The 24,815-nt window shown below is 43.9% G+C and overlaps 1 protein-coding gene across 2 annotated transcripts in view; it reads left to right on the top strand.

Moving 5' to 3' along the window:
* CDC42SE2 (CDC42 small effector 2) overlaps positions 1 to 24,815 on the top strand; it is a 95,006-nt gene that overhangs the window by 36,023 nt on the left and 34,168 nt on the right. For both annotated transcript variants that reach the window (XM_058677731.1, XM_058677732.1), the window contains exon 3: positions 22,448 to 22,782. In XM_058677731.1, the coding sequence (XP_058533714.1) occupies positions 22,729 to 22,782 (54 nt within the window). In that variant the 5' untranslated portion in view covers positions 22,448 to 22,728. The remainder of the gene's footprint in view (positions 1 to 22,447; positions 22,783 to 24,815) is intronic.

The raw sequence follows: 24,815 nt of genomic DNA, 5'->3' as shown, positions 1-24,815 counted from the left end.
TTTAGGTGCCTTTGGATAATGGAATGTGTTAAATAATTTCTCTGACACCAGGAGGTGACTGTGTAAGCTGTCATTAAGGCACGGCTTGTTACCTGCCTGCCACTTAGCTCATGCCGGCTCTCCCTCCGTCGTACTAAGGAATATTGTGGTAAAGTGTTTTTGTGTACATAGGTATTTTTTCATTTACAGAAGTGATACTAGTGAATATGAACATTTTGAATGTTTTATAAAAGAAAAAGTTTACTCAGTTTCTGCTGGAGGGTATTTGAATGCCAGTGTCTGTTCTTCCCAACTAGAACTGCGCCTCACAGATGGTTAGATACGATCTAGGGGTTGGCTCTTGAGGTTTTAGCTTCACTTCTTTAATTAGAAACTTACAACATTTTGAAAGAGATTTACTAGCTGCCAGTTAATGGATTTTAAATTTCATATCTTCTGCACTTCATGATTGAATATCAGTGTTTTTTTTTAATAGTTTAAATCTGCAAGAATCTCTTACATTGAATGTGATGCATGTCTCCTTACTTCGGTGCTTCCATTCCGTATGTCTTGGTGTGTGCAGGCTCTGTGAAAGCCTGAACAAGAGAGGCATGCTGTAGTCGCTAACCTGAAGATGAAGTGACTCTGATTATCCGTTCCTTTTTGATCCCAGTCTAGATGACGTGATTAGCAATTAGCCTGCAGTTGTGCTAAACCTGAACTAAAACTCTGTAAGCTTTGTTGCCTCTTAATTATTTCATGTGTTTATTCCATGTATTTTCCTTTTGATTCCAACATAAGAGAATATCTTCCTGTCTGCCATTGTACTTGGGGACTCCAGTTTACTTAAGCTAAATAGTTGAATCCTGATGTCTTGGTTCAAGGAAGCAGTGGGTCATTGCACTCGGTTGACTAATAATTGATTCAGGGGGGACCATGGCAACCAGATTCGTCCAGTTAAAAGGTAGCTTTGAAGTCACATTATCATTAACCGTTTTTTTCCTTGAAAGTTATTTGGAAGTCAGAGTTGTTGAAAGGGAGGGAAGAGGAAGAGATCTTCTCTGTTGCTTCTTCCCCATATGACCACATCGGTTACAAAACAGGAGGGTTTTTTTTTTAAGGATTTATTTATTTTTAAGGCAAATTCCGATATACAGGGAGGAGGAAAGACAGAGAGGAAGACCTTCCATCCAATGATTCACTCCCGGTGCTGTGCCAGTCCGAAGCCAGGAGCCAGGAACTTTTTTCCAGTCTCCCATGCAGGTGCAGGATCTCAAGGCTTTGGGCCATCCTTGACTGCTTTCCCAGGCCACAGGCAAGGAGCTGGATAGGAAGTAAAGCAGCCTAGACACAAACTGGTACTCATATGGGATCCCGGTGTGTGCAAAGTGAGGATTAGTCACTAGTCTATTGTACTGGGCCCAATTGAGTGATTTTGATAGTTCTGAGAAGTTGTTAGTTTCATTACACCAGGGTTGAGAAAATCTTTCCAGGCTGTATTGGTTGACAAAGTCCACTTTAGTGCATCCACAGACCCACAAACATGCTGCAAAGCTTAGCCAGGAGAGTTGTCCAACCTGTTTGGCTTCCCATCCTCTGATGTCCCCTGCTGTTGACATCCCCTGCTTGCCTAGATCATCTGGCTGTTAGGTCATCCATGTGCATCTGGACATGCTGTCCACTGCACAGGCATCAACAGCAGCTGAGGAGACCTAGTCCCAATATGTGCTTTCCAAGGTCGGACTACATATCCTGTGATTGTCCCTGTGGCCAGGGTCTGAGTCCAGTGTTCTAGTTGGGGAGTTCCCCAAAAAAACCTTACCTGGGGTGACCTCAAACCTTGATTCTTGTGTGTGCCAGCCAGTGCGGGGTCAGGTGTGGCCTATCCCTGCGCCAGTCAACAAACACATGCCAGTGGATACTGCTGCCTGCTCAGTTCTGCCCCAGCTCCATATCACAAGCACATCGATGGGTGCTGTGGCCCAAGCCCAGCCATCCAACCACAGACCTGGTCCTCATGCATACCAGTGGGTGCCGTGGACTAGTAGGGACCACCCCCATTGCTCCCACCTGGTGCCCCCAGCTCTGGCTTTTGTGTACCAGCCTCTGCTGCAGCCTTGCACAACCTCGCCCACATTCCATCTAGCTCTTGTGCATACTTTTGGTTGCTGCAGCTTAGCTCAGTCTGACCCACACCCAGGCCTGGCCCTTACATATGCCAACAGGTGCTGCTGCCTTGTCCAGCCTGGCCCACCTCCAGCCCTATTTCTTGTGCAGTAGGTACAGCCTAGCAGGGGAGTACCCACAGTTCCCTGCCAGGCTCCCTCCCAGCCCTGGATCTTGCACCTGCGAAGGGGATATTGTGATGCAGCCTGACATGACTTGCACCCAGTCCCAGCACTTGCCAACTGGTGCTACAACCTCGCCTCATTTGCCAGCACCCATCTGGCTATTGTGTGTGCCAGTGGATACAGCTGCTTACCCCTGCCTGGAACATTGCCAGACTGCTCCTCTACGGTCCCAGCTCTCATGTTCACCAGTGGAAGCAGCAGCCCAAGAAGGGAGTTCTCAAAGTTTGATATATTAATTTGAAAGGCATAATTGCTGTTTCACTTCCCAACAGTCTTACTGGTTAGGACTGGGCCATGTGGATGGCAGGGGCCAGGTGCTTGAAACATCTTCCACTGTTTTCCAAGGTACATGAGCAGGGAGGTAGATTGGATGTGGAGCTGGGAGGGCTTGAACTGGTGCTCACACAGCACGCCATCATCGCAGGAAGTGGCTTAGCATGTTGTACCACAGTTCTAGCCCCCATTTTAAATGCAATATTTTAATTTCAATGTGTCATTAAATTGACAAACTTGATTCATTTAAATCATTGTAATCGTTGATGTAGGCCTAATTTTGTGGAGCAGTTGATACTCAAGCCAGTGTTTGTATGGGATGTTGGTGTCATAGGCAGTGTCTCAGCTTGCTAAGCCACAGTGCCAACATTTTTAGTTTTCTTTAAATCTAGGAAAACATTCTGTCACTGATTGCTTTAATGTACACTCTAGAGAAGATGGAAATTCAAGGATGTTGAATTCCTTATTAAATGTACTCTCATTTCAGTTTATAAACTAGTAATAATTTTTTTGACTGATTATAATTTCTTTTTTTAAATTTTTTAAAAAAGAGTTTATTGGAAAGTCAGATATACAGAGAGGAGGAGAGACAGAGAGGAAGATTTTCTGTCCAATGATTCAGTCCCCAAGTGAGCCGCAACGGCCAATGCACGCCGATCCGATGCCGGGATCCAGGAACCTCTTCCGGGTCTCCCACGTGGGTGCAGGGTCCCAAGGCTCTGGGCCATCCTCGACTGCTTTCCCAGGCCACAAGCAGGGAGCTGGATGGGAAGTGGAGCTGCTGGGATTAGAACCGGCGCCCATATGGGATCCCGGGGCATTCAAGGCGAGGACTTCAGCCACTAGGCCACGCCGCCGGGCCCTGATTATAATTTCTGAAATAGTTATTACTATAACCTCATCGAAGCCTTCTATTACAGGGTTGAATATGAAATGAAAGGTCCTATTACGAATAATTAAAAACACTTATTTCCCAATAGTGTGTAGGATTCTAGTGAGCATTTAAAACGTATTAATTGCTGACTACAGTGATATACAAATAAGCAGTTAAAACCGGTTTGTGAATGAGTCGCCACAGTACTTCTGTAGTGCTCAGTAGGTCCCTCAAGTGTAACAGCAGCGTGTGTCAGTCCTGCAGTACAGTTGCTGATGGTTGAGTGGCAGCCAGGAATAAAATACCTCCAGTTCCCCCAGTCCTCATGCTGCAGTTCGTCCCAGCTCCCACTTCATTCCATTAGCAGTGTATTGGTATGAAAACTGGAAAGGTAGGTTGGCTACTGTTGCAGAAACAGCTCAAAGTTTTTGATAGACTACCTTGTTAACTCCCGTGATCGGTCTTATTAATGGACTGCTGGACTATTAGATAGGAGCAAGGCAGTGCCCCCCATTGGAAAATTAAGTAACGAGACTTTCGTAGTCGACGAAGAGACACTCGGTCGGCATGTCTGCTTTGGAGATGTTACATACTGTGTTCTTTGGTGGCGGGGCAGGTGAGCAAGAATGGAAGAACCTCAGCTTGGCACACAGCGTTTGGTGAATTCCTTCTGAGCTCAGTTAAAGCAGATTAGTTGTAGTTGCCATATTAAGCAGATATGCCATTGTTTTCCTCTTAAGTGATGCTTCGCTCTGTGAGTGAGCCTTTGGGAGTCCCCAGAGTTACCCAGGGATTTGCGAATTCTATGTTACCTACTTTCATCAGGGCCTGAAACAGTAGTAATTAATGTGACCGAAACCCGTGGGTTGTTCTTACGGCTTGACTGATTGGCACGCCAGAATTACTGTTTCAGCACGGAAGTGAAATGAAAGAGTGTATAGGCTGGTGTGCAAGGCATGCTTCTGTATGATGAGTTACTGATTAGTAAGCCCTTAACTCGTCAGATCCGCGTGCCTGAAACATAGTAGACACATTGGTGAAGCAGAAATGTCCTCCATTGCTCATTTGCTTGTTTTCAAACCTGTTTCTTGAACTTGCACCACACAGTTGGTATTAAGGATTGAGTCATGTCCTCTGCTGCTGTTGTCTGTTTATTAATAGCATTGCTACTGTCTGTAACATAAATGTGTATTAGAATCCCACATTGCAGATATGTGCTGAAGTGTACTTCTGGTTAGGTGGTGGTCCAGGAGAAGATGCTGATGACCTGATTCAGTTACAGAGTGAACAGAGGGGCTGAGTATATGTGATTTTAAGTTTTCACGGATAGACCTCAGGCACCACTTAATATAGTAAGAGGAGGCGTTCTTCCTTCAGTGGGTCACGTGACATTAGATGCTTTGTCTCAAATGAGCTTATTTGTTTAACCTTTGATTTGTCATTCCATGAACAACCTAATTTAAAAAGACATTTTAAAAAGGTTTATTTATTTTTATTGGAAAGTCAGATATGCAGAGAGGAGGAGAGACAGAGAGGAAGATCTTCTGTCTGATGATTCACTCACTACTCAACGGCCAGAGCTGAGCCAATCTGAATCCAGGAGCCAGGAACCTCCTCCAGGTCTCCCATGTGGGTTCAGGGTCCCAAGGCCTTGGGCCGTCCTCAACTGCTTTCCCAAGCCACAAGCAGGGAGCTGGATGGGAACGGGGCTGCTGGGATTAGAACTGGTGGCCATTTGGGATCCTGGCACATTCAAAATGAGGACTTCAGCTGCTAGGCCACTGCGCCAGAGCCCTGTGAATAACCTGTTTTAAAATGTCATTTCCACTTTCTATGTGTTTGCATATAAACTGTCATATTTTTCTGTTCTAAAAAAAGGAATACATTGTGTATCAGGATTAGGGGGAGATAGAGAAGCATTTTTTTTTTTCTTGCATAATTTTCTGTAAGCAACCAAAAGGGTAGTAGCTATTGCTCAGTCACTGGGGTCCTACATACGTACGTTTGTAGTATCTCCAGCAGCAGCTACCTCTGTGACCATTCTCATGGTCCCCATCAAGGGTGTGACTGCTTTGAGGGCCTTCTAGGTGTGACATGTGCAGTCTGCGTCGTCTAGTGTTGGTCTCCACCATAAAACACAACCTTGTCACTCTGTATGAATTCCTGGGTAATTTTTCTTGATTTTGGGAAGACATGCATATTATTCCTGTGCAGTTCAAATATGGGCTAAATAAGGAGCATAGGGCCCAGTATGATGGCTCAGTTGACTAGTCCTCCCCTTGCAAGTGTCAGAATCCTATATGGTTCGTATCCTGGCTGCTCCACTTCTTTTCCAGCTCTCTGCTTGTGAGCTGGGAAAGCAGTAGAGTATGACCCAAAACCTTGGGACCCTGCACCTGTATGGGAGACCCGGAAGAGGCTCCTGGCTCCTGGCTTCAGATCTGCACAGCTTCAGCCATTGTGGCCTCTTGGGGAGTGAACCAGTGGACAGAAGATTTCTCTTTGACCTCCTCTGTAAATCTGCCTTTCCAATAAAAGTAAATATTTTGAGGGAAAAAAACCCAAGAATAATAGATTTATTTGATGCTTTTTTCAACATTCTGAAGACTGAAATATAAATGTACTTTTTGTTAATGTTTTACTGTTTTTAGAAAAATAAAATGCACAGAATGTTAAAGCTTTAGGGTAAAATTAACATCAGATTTCTCTCTGACAGTTTGGATATTTTTGTTAATTGAGACTGCATGAGCAGTTTTGGGAAAGTCTTGAGTTTAAACTGCCTATTTGTGTTTCACTGGAATTAAATAATTCTTTTGGAAAAGTATAAATTCATTCTCACTAGATGTGATATTCTGACTCTGCTGCTGACCACACAAGTCAAGATAGCTTCTGCGGTTGGTAAATGCTAGCTAGCATTGATGGAGTTTTGTGTCTTTTCCTCTTTAAAATTTCCAAGGAATTTCAGTATATTTTCCAGGGTTTTTTTTCTTAATCTGTAGAGAAAGTTTTGAGCAGTTTTTAAGAATCCGTCTGGTAAAGGTGGGATTGGCTTTTTTTTCCCAGAGCTTGTAAGTATAAATTTTATCATCTTAGTACCAAAAGTAATCATCTTGAGGCATGTTATTTTTGTAATATGTCTGGTTTTATTTTGCTTTTTTTAAAGTTTGTGATAATCACTAGCAGTTTATGCTGGTACTTCAAAAAAATTTATGAAAAATAGAATTTAAAAATAAGTTTTATCTCTTAACCTACTGTGTATGCTAGCTATGATGTTAACCTTATTGATAATACAGTTTGATAAAATATTTTCTGTAGTCTCGTCTGGAAGGAGACATTTAAAATAACCAAGAATTCATTAAAGAATATGACTTAGTTGTGTTGTAGAAAAATAATTTTGTGAAAGTGTTACCCATGTGCAAACTTAATGGCGGCTGAAAATAGCAGTGTCTGTAGGGGAGAGAGCAGTAAGTTTGCATGAAGAGTCCTAAGGCGGCAGGTGCAAATCGCATCGCTCCTTTGACTCCCCAGTGTCAGGCGTGGGAGAGCGCTTGGGTTCTTCCTGGATGGCATCCTCAGGAAGGTCACTGCAGAGGTCAGCATTAGCATCTCTGCTTGAAAATTTTGCTTTTGTTTTAATGCCAATGCTTTTTGACAAATGGATGTTGAGTCCGTTATGTATCGGAGTGTTTCTGAGGCAGACGCAGTGTTGGAGAATATGAGCCTTCATACTGAGCGACATACAGATTCATTTTGAAGGGAGAAAGTTGCTACAGACGACCAGTGTGAGCATGTTTTTATCATACTCTCCACCTTTCATTTAGACTGTCCCACACCCGGATGAGGAGCTGCAGTCCTCTCAGCTGGCCTTCTTGTCCCCAGAGGGTTGACCAGCATTCCTGGCCTGCCCAGGAAGCGTGAATGGCACATACTTCTCATTCCTGCAAACCTTTGTAGGTTGTCTCCCTTAGTCTGCTCCACGGGACATTTGGCAGATGTTGTGGCAGTAACTCGATGTTAGACAAGCATTTCTCCCCAATCTTTTGATCTTTACCCGTCTTGGTTGTTCTATACAAAGGAAAGAAAACCTGGCGAAAAACAGTTGAGTGTTTGAATGGATTTTGTACAATTAATAATGGCTACGTCAGCCATGTTAGAATTATTTATCCATTTAGCTACTGAAAATTGCTTATTATTAAGTTAGTGTGCCATCATTAAACTAATTATGCATTACATTTAAATCTTTGTAAAGATTTATTGATTTTTATTGCAAAGTCAGACATACAGAGGGGAGGAGAGACAGAGGGGAAGACCCTCCATCTGTTGATTCACACTAGCTGAGCCAATCCAAAGCCAGGAGCCCCCTTCTGGTCTGCCAGTCAGGGTCCCAAGTTTCTGGGCTGTCCTCAACTACTTTCCCAGACCACAAGCAGGGACCTGGATGGGAAGCTGGGCTGCCAGGACATGAATTGGCGCCCATATGGGCTGCCAGCATGTTTAAGGCGAGGACTTTAGCTGCTAGGCTATCGCGCTGGGTCCACATTTAAATCTTTTAAGGCAAATATGCTTCCGTTAGCTTAGATGAATTTTTGTTTACTGTACCTTAATATCAGTCTTGCTTTACTTTCACTTTTAAATGTAAGTTATAAGAGAAAGGTTCATGTTTTTTTGCGTGTGTGTGTGTGTGTGTGTGTGTGTGTATGCAGTTCCAGCTTAGAAACTGAGGCATTCCCAGGAAGCATCAAGGAAGCTTGTCTGTTCAAGTATCGGGATAGAAAGAAAATGTGGGCTGTACTGATTTAATTTTAAATATTTGCTTATTTTTATTTGAATGGTGGATTTCAGAAAGAGCGAGATCTTCCAACTGCTTGTTCACTCCCCATAGGGCCGCAGTGGTTGGAGCTAGGCTCATCCAAAGGAGCTTCTTCTGGGTCCCCCACATGGGTGCAGGTGCCCCAGGACTTGGGCCGTTTTCTGCTGCTTTCCCAGGCACATTAGCAGGGAGCAGAATCAGAAATGGAGCTGGTAGGATTAAAACCGTGCCCTTGTGGGATGCCAGCATGGCGGAGTGTTGGCTTACTGTGCCGTTGTGCTGGCTATGATGCTGATGGTTTTAGTGAAAAACAAAGTAATATGAACAATATGTAGATAAATTTACCATGTGCCACATACAGCTTCAATTTACTTATTCAATCATTACATAAATCTTCTAGTTAGAGACTATATAAGCTCAGTTTTGCAGACTAGGAAACAAGGGCACAAAAAGGTTACGTATCCTGGGCACGATGATAGACCCAGAGAGTGAAGGAATTCAGCATTCTCAGGTGTACGTAGAGTGAGAACAGGAGTTCTAAATCACTGGAGCTGCTGCCTGCACGTCTGTGTGCAGTGTGGCTGGTACTCCCCTTGTGGGTGGTACTCCCCTTGTGGGTGGTACTCCCCTTGTGGCTGTCGCAGCCGTTCTAAAGCTTGTGGTTGAACAGAGGCTTCACTCTGTGGATGTCTAAGCAGTGTCAAGTGCGCATTGCTCTCCAGTCTCCAACTTCAGCCAAGGAACAGTGTTTTGGCAGAGGCAAAACAGCCCCTCAGTTAAGACGAATTTATTGTAAAACAACTTGCAAGGACACAGCCTAACTCAGTAGGGGCTGAACTATAGCACAAATATTGAATGTAGCTTCACACATAGCTAGTGACGTTGGTAAAAGGACGCTTGAGGCTTCCAAGAGGCTAATGTGAAAGGTCTATCCTAATTCATTTTAACAAAAAGATAGGAAGTCAGTTTAAATAGTTTAGATATTGATAACTTTAGAAATAACAGTAAACCTCTTACAAATACCAAAGAAACAACTCAGCAGTTAAAAATGGTTACCACTAACAGATGGGGATAGATGAATCAGAAATTTGGGTTTCTAAATTCTAAATTACTAAATTGGCTTTTGTTAGTCATTGATTTTTCTTTTTTAAATCTGTATGGGAGAAGGTTTTTAATCTGTAGTGTTTTTCAGAGAACTGCAGGTAGTAGGGTAGAATTTGTACATTGCTTGGTAGACAGTGGATGGTACAGAGCTACTCGTCAGGAAGGATAAAACACAGATAGGTGGAGGAAAAAGGCGATTCAGTTTTGCACATACTTGTAGGATGCGGCCCAGTGTGTGCAAGCGTTGGCTGTAAGTGTCTAGTTAGACTAAGGAGAACAGTTCACAATGCTAATACAGATTTCAGTGTGTCCGCTGATGAATACCCTGAGAACCTTCTGTATCTCATGTATTTGTAACAGGAAGTGAAGGGAGGATTTATGGAGAGTAGATACATGGAAATAGAAAAGGAGATGGAAATTGAGAAAGAAAAGGGGATAGGAGAGTGAGAGAAAAGGCAAAGCAAGATTATTGGTGTGAAGGGAAGATCAACATGGCAGTCATTCTCATATAAAGATTTATTTCAAAGCTAAAAGTACACACACACACACACACACACACACACACACGGAGAGGGAGAAAGTGACAGGTGGAGGGAGGGAGAGAGAAAGACAGACAAACTTTCCATCCAGTTGTTAATTCCCCAAATGGCCAAGGCTGGGCCAGCCTAGAGCCAAGAACCAGGGTTTCCTCTAGTGCAGGAGCTCATCTCTTGGGCTGTCTTCATTGGCTTTCCCAGGCACATTAGCAGGAAGCTGGATTGGAAATGGAGCAGAGAGAACTCAGATTGGTACCCAAATGGGTGGCCTGTGCTGCAGGCAGGTGCTTTAACTGTTAGGACAGGGTGTGGGGCCCAACAGTCATTTTCTTTTCTTTTCTTCTTCTTCTTCTTCTTCTTTTTTTTTTTTTTTTTTGATTCATTTATTTTTTATTGGAAAGTCAGATATACAGAGAGGAAGAGAGACAGAGAGAAAGATCTTTCGTCCAATGATCTCCGTCCAAGTGGTCGGACTGGTGCTGAGCCAGTCCGAAGCCAGGAGCCAGGAACTTCCTCTGGGTCTCCCACGTGGGTTCAGATTCCCAAGTTTCTGGGCCGTCCTCGATTGCTCTTCCAGGCCACAAGCAGGGAGCTGGATGGGAAACAGGGCCGCTGGGATTAGAACCAGTGCTCATATGGGATCCTGGGTGTGCAAGGCGAGGACTTTAGCCACTAGGCAACCGCACCAGGCCCGCAGTAGTCATTTTTAAGCGGAAGAAGAAATGTGGGTGGTAGAGAATAGCTTCCATGGATGTCACCTCCTTCTGTATTTGTCTTGCAGACTTGAGTTTTAGCTCCTATCTTGTAAGCCCCGCCATAATGGTAGCTTTATATTTAGTGTTGCATATGTCAGTTTTAACTGGGAAAAGAAAGATGCTAGAAAAAGCCTGAATAGGCTTTTGTGAAATGTTATCCTACTATACTTTGTAGCATACTAATATCTAAAAATCTTCCCTTCACTACATGGAGTTATGAATACATGACATACAGAAGTAAATTATAATGAGATAATGGGTTTTTAATTTTGAGATAAGGAATACCCACTCAAGTTTAAAATATCTGGTCAGTAATGAAAATTACCAACTGATTGTAAAGTTTCAGAGCTTCACAGTGTAAGGCGGTCATTGTTGTGCCATACTGGATGAAGCTGCCACTGGGTCCACATTTTGCAGTGCTGGTTCAGGTTTTGGCTGTTTAGCTTTCAACCCAGCTTGCTGCAAAGAAAACAGTGAATGATGGTCCAGTTACTTGGTTCCCTGCCACCCATCAGGGAGACTTGGGTGACATTCTAGACTCCTGGCTAGCTAGCCTTGCCCATTGTGGCCATTTGAGGAATGAACCATTGGGTGGGAAATCTCTCTCCTCCCCCATCACTGTCGTTTTGCCTTTTAAGAAACTGTCTTGGGCCAACACAATGATCAGTAGGCTAATCTGCTGGTTTGTGTCCTGACTGCTCCTCTTCTGCTCCAGCTCTGTGATCTGGGAAAGCAGTGCAGGAGGGCCTTGATTCTTAGACCCCAGAACCCACAGGGGAGACTCAGATAGAAGCTATTGGCTTCTGGCTTCAGATGGACTCAGCTGAGGCCATTGCACCATTGGAGAGTGAACCAGAACACCTCTCTTCTGTGTAAATTCTGCCTTTCAAAAAGAAAAAAAATTTTAAAAAACCCTAAGTAATGTTCAAACAAATCAAACTTCTGTATGAGAGCTGTAAGTCTTAACATAAAATAATCAACAATATACCATACTCTTAGGACACTTACAATACTAAGTTGAAATCTCACCAAATATTTATTGGAATTATTTCAACCTCAGTCAGAATTACGGGAGACATTTTTGGCAGAAGTCAACAGGATATGTATGTATATAGAAATGCATATGATCTGGTAAGTCCAAAGCAGTCTTGAAAGAAAAGAATAAATAAGGTTGGAAGATTTATCACTATTTGACTTCAGAATTTATCGTAATAGTGCTGGCATAGGAAGGACAAATAGACCAGTAGAATGATAATCAACCTGGCAATACTAATTTGATTGTTTCTGAAGGTGGTAAAGGAACTTTAGGTACTAGGAAATGGGCATCCTTAAATATATGAACAGCCATAGCTGAATATGTACATGAAAAGATTGAGATTTCTTTTTATTATACCACCCAGTAATAAAGTTTTAAAGTGAATTGGCATAAAAATAATAAATGTTATTAAAAAATGGTAATCTGACCTTGTGATAACCTAAATTTTTTTTAACACAAAGATCAAATGTAACAAAATTGATATATTAGACTTCATTGGCAGTGAAAACTCAAATTGTTAGAAATGTTATTTGGAAAGATGAAGACCTACACTGTCTGCTATGCTGTCTGTACTGGAAATCATGGGCATTGTTAGCAGGAATGCAGGGTAGTACAACGGATTTGGAAAATGATGGTTAATAGTTTCTCATAATGCTAAAAATTAGGCTAAATAGTGTGGATCCATCCCATTTCCAGTCTGAGGTATTTACCCAGAAAAAAACAGTAAACTTCATCCACACAAACACTTGCACGCACGTAGCTTTTATAATTTAATAGTGAGAAAGCTGAATACTTACCAAAGAGAATGGAGAAGTTGTAGCATATTCATGTGTTGAAACCTACTTAGTACTAAAAAAGAATAAATTACCATGCAACACGAACATGGATGTGTCAGCCAACTGAAAAAAAGATACCTGTTGTGGTTACATTTAGGTGAAGCTATAGAAGCGATTAATCTCTGATTAGGAATTAAAAAATGTAAGGAAAAGTATTCTACTTGTTTTTGATGAGTCCATGCCCACCCTCTCTTCAGTCTGTGCTTTTTATAGCTGACATCAGGAAGTAGTAGATTGTTCCAACTTTGATAAATCATGAAGGAGTGAATGTAATACTTAGTTCTAAAGATTTTTTTGAAAAATTATTTTTCTACGAAAGTCAGATTTACAGAGAGAAGGAGAGAAAGAGAAAGATCTTCCATCCACTGGTTCACTCCCCACGTGGCCGCAGTGGCTGGAGCTGAGCTGATCCTGAAATCAGGAGGCAGGAACTTCCTACCAATCTCCCTGGGCGCAGGAACTTCCTACCAAAAACCCTGGGTGCAGGGTTTTAAGGGTTTGGGCCATCCCCAACTGCTTTCCCAGGCTCCAGGCAGGGAGGTGAATGGGAAGTGGAGCAGCTGGGACCCAAGAGCATGCAAGACAAAGACTTTAGCTGCTAGGCTGCCGCGCCAGGCCCTCAAAGATAATTTTTAAAGGAATTTATGTTGGGCCTGGTGCTGTAACCTAGTGTCTGCTTAGTGACTGAAGTCCTTGCCTTGAATGTTCTTGGATCCCATGTGGGCACTGGTTCATATCCCTTCATCCTGGCTAGCTTTGTCTATTGTGGCCATTTGAGGAATGAACTGTCGGATGGGGAATCTCTCCTCCCCCATCTCTGTTGTTCTGCCTTTTAAGAAACTTACTTGGGCCAGCGCAATGTATTAGAAGGCTGATCTGCTGGTTTGTGTCCTGGCTGCTCCACTTCCGATCCAGTTCCCTGGTTATGATCCTGGAAAGCTGTAGGGGGCAACTCAAAGCCTTGGATTCCTTCGCCTTTGTGGAGAGACTGGGAGGAAGCTTCTGGCTCCTGGCTTCAGATTGGCTCAGCTTCTGCTGTTGCGGCTACTTGGTGAGTGAACCAGCAGGTGGAAGATCTGTCTCTGTTTCCTCCTCTCTGTGGATCTGACTTTCCAATGAAAGTAGATAAGTTAAAAAATATATATGTTTTTAGAAGGATCTTGTGTCAAATTAATATCAGGAACCATTTCAGTTAGTTGAGTATGAATACTCAGACTTGGCCATTGCTTGTTATCTGGCAGAAACTTCTTGGACAGCTGAAAGATCCCATGAGCCCCTGCCTATAATGTTACCTCATTCTTCAACTCCCCTGGCTAGGATGTCATTGTTACGTGATGCTGTGTTGCTGTTTTTATCCCTGATCATCAGTTCATTATCATCTCCTACTGATTGTTACTGCTACTTTTAGTTATATTTTAGAACTTTAGTAATTAAAATTAAAACACAGAAAATTGCATAGCACATAATTGTACTATTTAACAAATAGTTATATAAAACACCTAGGGGGTGTAGCTACCGCCTGGGTCAGCATGCAGTATGTTGCCAGCATTCTGGAAGCCCTTATTCATCCTTTCGTATCTGTAGGTCCTGCCCTCAACCTGCTCCTGACTTTTATAATTCGCTTGCTCTCGTGCCTTACGTGTGCATGTCTAAATTACAGTTTGGTTTAATCTGTTCCTGAAATCTCAACATCTGTGGTGCAGGGAATTGTCATTCATTTTTATTCTTATTTTTAAGTTCTTTAAAAAATTAGTTTAGTTGAAATGCAGATTTGTTTATTTGAAAGGCAGAGCTAACAGAAAGAGAACTCTTCCATTTGGATGACCCAAAGAGAACTCAGGTGGCCACAGAGGCCCAGAGCTCTGTCATTCCAAAGCCAGGACATTGTTCCTTGTCGCTGGATGGATGCCTGGGACAGCAGCACCTGAGCCATCCTCTGATGCATTCTTAGGCCTGGTAGCAGGAAGCTGAATCAAAAGTGGAGCAACTGGAACCACCCTTTCCCCCCATTTTAAATTTGTGTTCAGTTTTTAGGCTTTTTTTTTTTTTTTTCATTTATGGTACAATTCCATAGGGTCTGGGATTTCCCTAACCCCGCTTCCCAAATTCCCATCCCCTGGTTTTCCCCATATTATTACAATAGTGTAGTCTTTTTTTTTTTAAGGTTTGCAGCAAATTAGAGCCTATCTTTGTTACTTCATTCTGTTTGTCTATTTGGGTAACAAATAAGAACATTTGTATCATAGCTCTTGATAATGCATACAGAACTTTTATATGCTTCATTTAATTAAGTCTTCATTTCGGACCAGTGAAACTTGCAGTGCAGCATTCCATTTTCTCACTGACAGAACCCAGCATCGCAGAGCTTGTCAGTTGCCCTGGCGAGTATTTCTGAAAATGACTGAAGTGTTGTAACGCCGCACATCATTTCAGAGTCTGAAGGCTGAACTTTGGAATGGCTTTCCCACAGAGCTAGCATGGATAACACTTGGAACTAAAATATTTCATGTTATGTTAGAAAAAATTGAGTAAATGTGTACTTAAATGTTCCCCTTTTCAAATCAAGTCTTTTGTTGGAAGCTGATTTGAAGAACCTTTTTTTGAGTAGGGTGCCTGGACTCGGGGGCTTTTGTTTTGTTTTGTTTTTTTTCCCTTTATAAATTCTCTGCACTGGAGGGTGGAGGATCAGCATTGTGGGCCAGTGGATTAAGCTGCCACCTGTGATAGAGCATCAGTTATCCAAGTGCCAGCTTAAGCAACAGCTGCGTCACTTCTGATCGAGCTCCCTGCTGGTATGCCTGGGAAAGCAACAGATGATAACCCAGACACCTGGGTCCCTGCCACCCACATGAGAGACCCAGATGAAGAGCTTGGCTTCATTCTGACCCACTCCTGCCGTGGGTGTTTGTGGGGAATGAAGTGGCTTGTGGAAGATCTCTCCCTTTCTCTGCTCCCCCTCACCCTGTCTCTCACTCCGCATTTTGAATGAATGAATAAACCTTTCATGGAAAAATCTGAAGTTGTCCACAGTAGAACTGTTCATACAGATAGAAAGCTGTAACATTGGAGTAAGGAACGAGGCGGGAGCCACATGTTGGCTCATCTCTCACGTCGTCTGGAAATGGCTGGTTCAATCAAGCAAGCTCTGGCAGCCACTCAGAAGTGGCCCCGGACAAACCCACCAGCAGCTGCTTAAAGAGAAGGGGCCAGGATGGTGTTTCAGGTGTGTTCATCTTGTAAAATCTGGGGAATCTCAGAGATGGTCTGTTCTGCTACAGTCTGACCCCTTATGTATGTGTGGAATGTGCTCAGCTGTGTTCATAATCTTGGCCTAGGTGACAGTGTTATCACAGTCTAAATGCTGCCTAAATGCTTTTTAAAAATGCAAGGTTTTAAGAGTGGGCATGTTTTAAACAACAAGTGCAGGTAACTGTTAATGGAGGTATTAATGGCACAGTTGAAATACTTTATGAAGAATTCACTAATTATCTGAAGATGTTTACATACAAGCATGTTTGAATTATATACTTTGGGGAAAAAAATTCTACAGAGGACATCTGTTTAGAAAGGCAAGAAGATAAAAATATTTTTTTTATATTTGGGATCTGAAAAAATTTATTAAAGCAGAGCTTGGAGTCAGGATTGTCAGAGGATTAGGGATTGGGAAAGGAGGGATATTAACCAGAAGTTACAAACCCATCCCATGTGGTGCTAGTTCATATCCTGGCTGCTCCACATCTGATCCAGGCGGCTGCCTATGGCCTGGGAAAGCAGTCGAGGATGGATCGAGTCCCCGGACCCCTGCACCCATGTGGGAGATCCAGAATAAGCTCCTGGCTTTGGATCAACCCAGCTCCGGCCGCTGTAGCCACCAGGGGAGTGAACCAGTCAGATGGAAGATCTCTCTCTCTCTGTCCTTCTGTCTGTAACTCTGCTTTTCAAATACAAAAATAAATCTTTTTTAAAAGTTTATTTTTATTGCAAAGTTAGATCTACAAAGAGGAGGAGATAGAGATAAAGATGTTTTGTCTACTGATTCACTCCCCAAGTGGCCACAGCAACTGGAGCTGAGTCCATCCAAAGTCAGGAGCCAGGAACTTCTTCCAGGTTTCCCACAAAGGCGCAGGGTCCCAAGGCTTTGGGCCGTCCCCGACTACCTTTTCCAGGCCACAAGCGGGGAGCTGATTGGGAAGTGGGGTAGTGAGGACATGAACCAGCACCCAAATGGGATCCTGGCACATGCAAAGCAAGGATTAAACCACTAGGCTACCATGCTGGGGCCCAAAATAAATCTTTTTTAAAAATCACAGTATATACTTTGAACATATGCAATTTTTTCTTTTTTTAAATTAATTTATTTGTTTTCTTAAATAATGTTAGTTGATTAGGGTACAAAGGGTCAAGGGCTACTGGAAAGTGGATAATACCATTGTTTCCACACTAAATTTTTTTTTTTTCCCTGTATCTGGGGTCAGGGAAGAAACAAAGGGAAACACCCAACCCAGCCTCCCACCCATCCCAGGTCGGTCCCCCATGTGAGACACGCTCTGAGGGTCCTGCTCAAGCAGTTTTGATAGTTCAACAGTTCTGAATTGCTGCCAATCTCGCTGTTCCAATCGCGATGAAACCTATTCAGAATCCACGGGCTGACATAGTCTCTTCATGGTTAGGGTTCTGAGATCAGCAGTACCGATGGAGGGATCTCCAAAGAAACTTCATCTGAGATGATCCCAAACCCAGTCAGCTTATGCACATGCTGGTCTTTGCAATTGCTGGATCAGTTCTGTTTCCAGCCCTGTCATCTACTTGAACCAATGGATGTTGTAGTCCAGCTCGATCCTGCTCACTTTTTACTTGGTCCTCATGCAAACCAGTGGGAGCTGCAGCCTAGTTGGGGTGACTCCCCATAACCCCCACCAGGCCTGCTCCCTACCCTGGTTCCCATGCATGCCAATATGTACCGTAGGCTTGTTCAATCTGTCCCACATCCCATTCAGCTATCGTATATGTCAATGGGCATTGAAGCCTAGTTCAACCCAACCAACCCTACTATCCAGCCCACATACATACTGGCATACTGCTACATACTGCCTTCCGGTCTAGCCACTCCTGCCCCTGTCCTGGTTTTCGTGCTCTCCAGTGGGAGTGGTTACCCACAAGGGAGGTGCCCACTATCTCCCTACTAGGCCACTCCAACTTCTAGATTGTGCACTCTCCAGGTGGTTCTGGCATTTAACTTAACAGAATTGGCCCCCAGTGCCACCCTCTGCCATCTGATGATGTGGCAAAGCCCACCCAGCCCTCACCCACTCTAATTTTTGCTTGCACCAGTTGGAACAGTCAGCCCAATCTAGCCCTTCCCCAGTCTAGCTCACATGAGGCCCATAGGTGTTGTAGCCCTGCCTGGTCTGGTCTGCCCCCATCCCAACTCATGCTCTCCAGTGGGAGTGGTTGTCCAGCAGGGGAGCCCACATTCCCCTGCCGGCTTTGTCTCCTCCCCGCTCCCGGTTCTCACGTGTGCTGTTTGGGCGCTGCAACTACATCTGGTACGGCTCACCTCACTTGGCATTCCTTAATGTGCACTGGTATGTGTTGCGACTGAAACTGGCCTGACCCACACTCTATGCTGGTTCTCGGATTTGCCAGCGGTTGATGTGAACTGGTTCAGCCTAGTCTGCCCCCCACCTATGCTATATGTATGATGGTGGGTATCATCTTCTCGCCTGGTCTGGGTTGCTCCATATTGTGGTTCCTGCGCTCACCTGTAAGGGGCTGTGTTCCGACAGAGGAGTTTCCCAAGCTCCTCCTCCAGAACCTCTCCCTATGCCAGGTCTTGTGCGTACTGGTGGTTCCATGGGCCAGCCCTCATTGCTGGCCTTCAATCCATTCTAGTTCTTGGTGCTGGCTGTTTCACCCCAGCCAAGGCTTGTCCATACCCAGACACTGCTCACACATGGCTCAGTAGGGGCAGAGACTCAGCCTAGTCCGTCCAACATCTACCCAGATTCTCCAGAGCGCCAGATGGTGAAGGCGTCTAGTCCAGCTTGGTACGTCCAGCCCCAGTCCACATTTGTGCCTAGGGAGATTGCAGCCATATCCAGACCAGAATGCAACCCCCACACCCTTCCGTGGGAATCCCAACCCAGCAAGTGTATACTCTCACAGCTCCCCAACTGAGTCTATTCCCAACCCTAGATTGCATGCATGCCAGTGGGTGCTCTGACCCAGTTGGCTTAGCCCCTCACCTGCCTCAGCCTTTGCCTTCAATGCTGTGGGATAGTATCCCTGCCTCATGCAGACCAGTTGGTGTAAGAACCTAGGCTGGAATGACATGTGCTCCATCCTCATTTCTATTCTTTTTTGTGGGTTGAAGTTTGCTTGGCCCTGCTTGATCCACCCATTCCAGTTGCAGCTCGGCCTACCCCACATCCTATTTTAGATACACCTTCGGGTGGTGCTGCCTTGACCTGCCCAGATTGCCATCGGTTCCTTTACCCATAAGTTATGGCAGGTGCCATAGTCACTCCTATAGCCCATTGCCACCGCAGCTCGCGAGCTAACCTGCGGAACTTGTATCTCCACAGGGTTGGGCCCACACTTCCCCCGCAGAGTTTGCTCCCGGACCAAGTTCTCTCGCGTGCCTGCCAAATGTGACCAGTCCACTATTCCACCACCCAGTCAAGTAACGGTACTTGCCCTGCCAGACAGGCCCCCATCCGTAGCTTTGGTGTGGACTGGTGTGTAGCAGTGATGCTCTATGCTAACAGCCCATCTCAAGATTCCTAATTTGGCTGGTGATTCAGTCTGGCCCAAATAGATCTTATGGCCATTCCCCTCCAAACCATCAGGTCTCAGTCACCATGCTTGCCCGAAAGTTTCATGACCCTGTAACTGGGAATCACTCAGAATTCATCTCTCAGCTAGACTAAAGCTGGCCTTATTCATGGGTGTCCCTAAACAGCAATTTCATATCCTAAAAACCCCAGAGCTCGCCGCTGGGTGGCCAGCAGGAAGAGCCTGGCACCAGTTGGTGCACTGCCTGCCTAAAGCCAAGGACTCAGTCACTACCTTTCGGCACTGGCTTTGAGTCCCCAGCCTTGGATGGCCCGGCAGGGGGGCCCGGCAGCTGCCACCCTGCGGGGAGCTGCAAGCCACCCTCAACCCCAAGGCCCAGACCCCTGATAGAATGTCTCAAACATGTCTTGTAATAAATATTCCTAAGTTTGATATGTTTGCTTAAATAAAAACTCTTGGAGTTGCAAACATCCTTTTGGCTTGAGAATGTATTTCAACAAGTTCGTTACTCAGGTTGTCGTGGGTTTTTGTATTATTGCCCTTGAATGAGTCATCCTTGAGCTAAGCATTAGGAAAGAGGAAGTGTTGCAAATGTTACTAACTTAGTACACAGTAGGTAAATGTACATGTTTTTTGGTTATTTTTAAAACACATTCATGTATTTGAGAGGCAGAGGGAGGGAGCTATCGGGAGCCAGTGAACTCAGTCCTAGTCTGCCATGTGGGTGCACCAGTAGTGCTCCCTCCCAAGAGCAGAGACCGAAGCTGAGACTCCTCCCACCCGGGGTACTACTGTACCAGGTGGGTGTGGGCTTTCCAACTGGTAGGCATAGGCCCACTCCAAGAAAATGTATATTTTAAAATACACAAAAACAGTTTATTTTTGAATGAGAGGGAAACTTTAATTTTGGGGGGATTGTAGCAGAGTTTAAGTATTATGGATTTTAAACTGGGAAGCTAATGAGTAACTATAATACAGTAAGTAAATACAATACCTTCTAAATTAAAAATGTTTGAAAGAAGTTTTGTTAAACGACACTTGGTTTTGGTAATTTATATGTAGATGAGAAAGCCAGTGATGTTGTTAGGAGAAGTGAAACAGATTTGAAAGGCAAATACAGAGAATGTTCACGTTCGAAGGAAGACATGCTGCTTTCCTAGATTGGTTAAAAAGATGCTTCATTTAAAATGGCTTCTTAGTGGCCAAGATCTTTGATCTAGGATGAGCTAGAGCTGGTTAACTAAATACCAGCACTGAAATAGTATTCACAATATGTGGATATAATCCTTTGTTTTTAAGGTTGGACAGAGGAAATGTCCAACCTTAAAAATGTCACAGTGTTTACCCAGTTCTGTGGAAAAAGACTGCACTTCTCTGGTGTTACAGTAAGCATTGTAGAGTCTGAATTTTTTAAGGCAAGAGTGTATGTTTTCCTTCTGATCCTCTCGGAGCGTCTGCTTAATTAGGAGCTTGTTCCTTCCCTTGAGTTTGTTAGAGATGGGTCCCCTGGCCGAAGAAGCAGGCGTCTAAGTGTGTGCGCCTGTTACTCTTCAGAACACAGCCTGTGCTTGTCTCTTTGAAGCTCTTTACCTTTGAGCATGACTGCCCTTTGTGCCTTTCCTGCTTTTGAGGCGGGGCTTTGGAGAAAGTAGAGTTTAATTTCTCTTCGTGTTCAGGGGTAATGTGGTTGTTACTGAACTGTAGTTGACAAACCTTAGGAATGGGTGAGATCTCTTTTGGAAATTTATAAACACATTTTTTTTCATACCACTTGGTGCACAGTGTCCCAATCTCTCCTTGAATAATCAAATTAGGACATCTTCAGTTTTTTTTTATTTGAAGAATGATTTTCTTTCTTCACTATACCACCTCTTAAAATTGTTGCAGTAAACAACTGTGTGTCCTCTTGATTGCACGTTCCTTTTCCTTAGTTGTCAGCCCACTGTAATCTGATTGCTGCCCACACGGCCTCACCGACATTGTAGTCGCAATGCCCACAAGGTGCCTGTTTCCTGCACACTGCACTGAGGAGTCCCCCGTCCTTCCTGTCAGGGACAGTTAAACCTGTTTCCTCCCTGAGAGAGGCCCTGGTGGCACCACTGGAGTTTTCCTCTCTGATTCTGGGAACACTCCAGTTCTGATAAACTCTTTGCTTCTCGCGATACTGTTTCCCTTAGAGACGGTCATTTGTTCCTTCACTGTTGATCTGCCTGCAGAACCTCTTGCCTGCAGACTTGTAATGCACCTGTCTCCTGGATGTTTTCACTTAATAGTACAGTAGACTGCATCTGAAAAGAACATTTCAAGGTGAGCCCAAAAAGGGAGGTGCACTTCCTGCCTCACAGAGGCAGGCCTGCCACGCTCGGGGCGCTGCAGGCAGGGACTAGTTGTGTGACCCTCGCTTTTGTCTGCTTGTCAGCATTGCTATGTCAGGACCACCTACTATATGAGCAGTGGGGTATGGTTGACTCAAGGTAACCTTGAAGTCAGCAGCTTGGCGGTTGAATAAAAAAATAAGTTCACTCTTCCCAGCTCCACATAGAAACTGGTTGGACAGATTCTGACCGGACATACTTGGTTTGCCACTGTGCTTGTGGGGCGCACAGTGTTCATAGGGGTGAGGGATCTGTCACTGATGGCTCAAATGAAGTCTAGCTAAACTAGCCACGTTTCAAAATTTGATGGATCAGGTGATAATTTTGTTTATTGTTTTGATAAGCTATGGCTGCTTACTGTTACCAATTACTATGTAAGATATGTATGAAAACCCAGTGAGTAAGCTAGTGAAGTGATGGTCAGTAGTTCCTCTTGGAATTAAGAGATTTAAGTACGACAGTCACAATGTTATAATTAGTAATTTAAAAAATTAAATATATATTTTGCTAGTTAAAAAACAATGCTTTGTGAGGACAAGATTTTATATTTAGTTTTGATGTTATATCCTAGCACTTGACATTCCAAAATAATGTGTTGAACTGATATCAGTGTCTTAAAATCCTTGACATTTGCTGTTTATTATGAAGGATAATATTGCTCTGAATTTTATCACAGAATAAATGCTTTCAACACTAAAGTTAACTTTTTCTTTTCTTTCCTAGACTACCTGCTGTAAGCTCTGGGTTCAAGACAACAATTGTTACATTTCCTGGTGATGCAGGAGCATGTCTCTGTAGAACCAGAAGCAAAGCAAGAAAGTGATCTGTCCTTTTTGCTTTAACTTGTGGAAGAAACTTGACTTTCAGAAAAAAAGCACAGTAAAACAAAATTATTATTTTGCCTTCATTGGACATTCATCCTTTTGAGAACTATACTTCGTGGCACCTTCTGAGTTGAACTTAGGAATTCTTGCTGCTGCTAACCTGTACCTCGAACTCTAAGCATGAGTGAATTCTGGTTGTGTTTCAACTGCTGTATTGCAGAACAGCCTCAGCCTGTAAGTATGAAGTCCTGTGTGTACACATCAGGTGGGGTGCTGATTAAATGAGCCACTGGCCCTGGACTGAACACTTAGCCATTAGTTGTATGGCAGTTCCAGGTAGTGTTACAGAGGATAGTTCAGTGGAACCTGGTATATGTGGGGTGTGTGTGTGTGTGTGTGTGTGTGTGTTTGAAACAGTGTGTTAGGAGTACCTTTGGTATGTCAAAAGTTGGGCTGGACCATTATCCAAGACCAAAGAAATTGTGTTCTACCATCTAGACAGTTATGGAGACCCAGGAAGGAGACAGTAAGGGTAAAATGGCAAAGTCAGCCTCAGAGCCAGTGGATGTGGCAGCCAGATGGCCTGCACGTGTTTCTCAACCTACTGGCTCATTTTCCTCTCAGCAACCCTCCCAGGAAGATTTCTTTCTCTTTATTTTTCAGTTGAAACTGGTTCAGTTTGCTTTTTGTCCGCCACCCCCCGACTGTGTAGAGGGTTAGTGATCTTGCAGACTTGTTGGCATATGCTCCATTTATGTCCCTGAATCCTGTGTGCGTTTCAGCTGTCCCAGACTCCAGCCTACGAGTCATTCATGATGTCCAAACCGCTGCCTCTCTGAAGTCTTCATCCGATTCGCCCCCTCCCTGATCTAGATGGTACCTCAGGTCTTCACTTCTCTGTTACAACCTGAACTGTTTTGCATATCCTGTCTCTACTACCACATTAAAAAAATTTTTTTTCTTTTTAAGATTTTAGTTGAAAGGCAGACTTTACAGAGAGGAGAGACAGAGCCATCTGCCAGTTCATTCCTGAAATGACCATACAGCTAGAGCTAGGCAAATCAAATCTGGGACCTTCCTCTGTGTCTCCTATGTGGGTGCAGGGGCCCAGGAACTTAAGTCATTCTCGCTGCTTTCCCAGGCCATAAACAGACCAGGATTAGGCTGCCGTCCCACTGTGCCCCCGCATTAACATTCTTCTTCTTCTTCTTTTTTTTTTTTTAAGATTTGTTTTCTATTAGAAGGCAGATTCACAGAGAGAAAGACAGAAAGATCTTTGATCTGCACACTCCTCCCCAATTGGCTGCACTGATGGAATTGAGCTAATCCAAAGCAAGGAACCAGAAGTTTCTTCTAGGTCTTCCACATGGGTTTAGGGTCATAAAGCTGTCCTCCACTGCTTTCCTAGCCTAAACTAGGGTGCTGGATGAGAAGTGGAACAGCTGGGACGCGAACCAGCACACATACAGGATCACAGTGCTTGGAGCTGGAGGATTAGCCAATTAAGCCATCCCACCACGCCCCACAATTACATTCTTTAAGGGCACTGACTGTAATGACTTTGTGTCTTCAGGAGCTCCTGTAATGCCTCGGAGAATGTAGGTTATATGTGCTTAGCTGGTTAGCTGATTGAACAAATATTTATTTCATTTATTTTTATTTATTTTTTTTATTTTTTTTTTTTAATAATCCATTTTATTGTATTGTTGTTGACAATCTTTACATAGTTAACTATAGTTGAAGGAAAATCAAGAAAGAGAAAAAAAAAAAAAAAAAAAAAGGTTCAGGGGGATAGGGAGGTGGGCAATGCTATTATGTCCATATTGTTTCCATCATGTATCTGAGGTAAAAGGGGATATTGAGGGAGAAGCCCCACCCGGTTTCCCGCCCACCCCAAGTCCCGGATGTGGGGCATGCTCTGAGATATGTGCTCAAGTGGAGTTAATAGTTCTCCAGTTATGAGTCACTGCCAGTTTCGCTCGATGAGGTGGTCCACTGATTGATATGGTCCATCATGAAGTCTCCATTTGTCCCATATTTCGCTGCCAACATGTAGCTGAGATGAATGATTGTCCTATTCTGTCTTCTGTCTTTTCTTGGTTAGAATTCTGAGTCCAGCAGTTCAAGTGGGGAGATCTCCAAAGATACTTTGAGGTATTCCCAGACCAGATTCTTGTATGTTCTAGCAAGCACAGGGCCCGGCACAGTCCATCACCCTGATCAGCTGGTGGTTGCAATTGCTGTGTTGGTTCTGTTTTCAGTCCTGA

This window comes from Ochotona princeps, chromosome 19, assembly GCF_030435755.1.
Source record: "Ochotona princeps isolate mOchPri1 chromosome 19, mOchPri1.hap1, whole genome shotgun sequence".
In the NCBI taxonomy this organism is placed as follows: Eukaryota; Metazoa; Chordata; class Mammalia; order Lagomorpha; family Ochotonidae; genus Ochotona; species Ochotona princeps.
The sequence above is the reverse complement of the archived record's forward strand: the minus strand, read 5'-3'. Positions and strand labels throughout refer to the sequence as shown.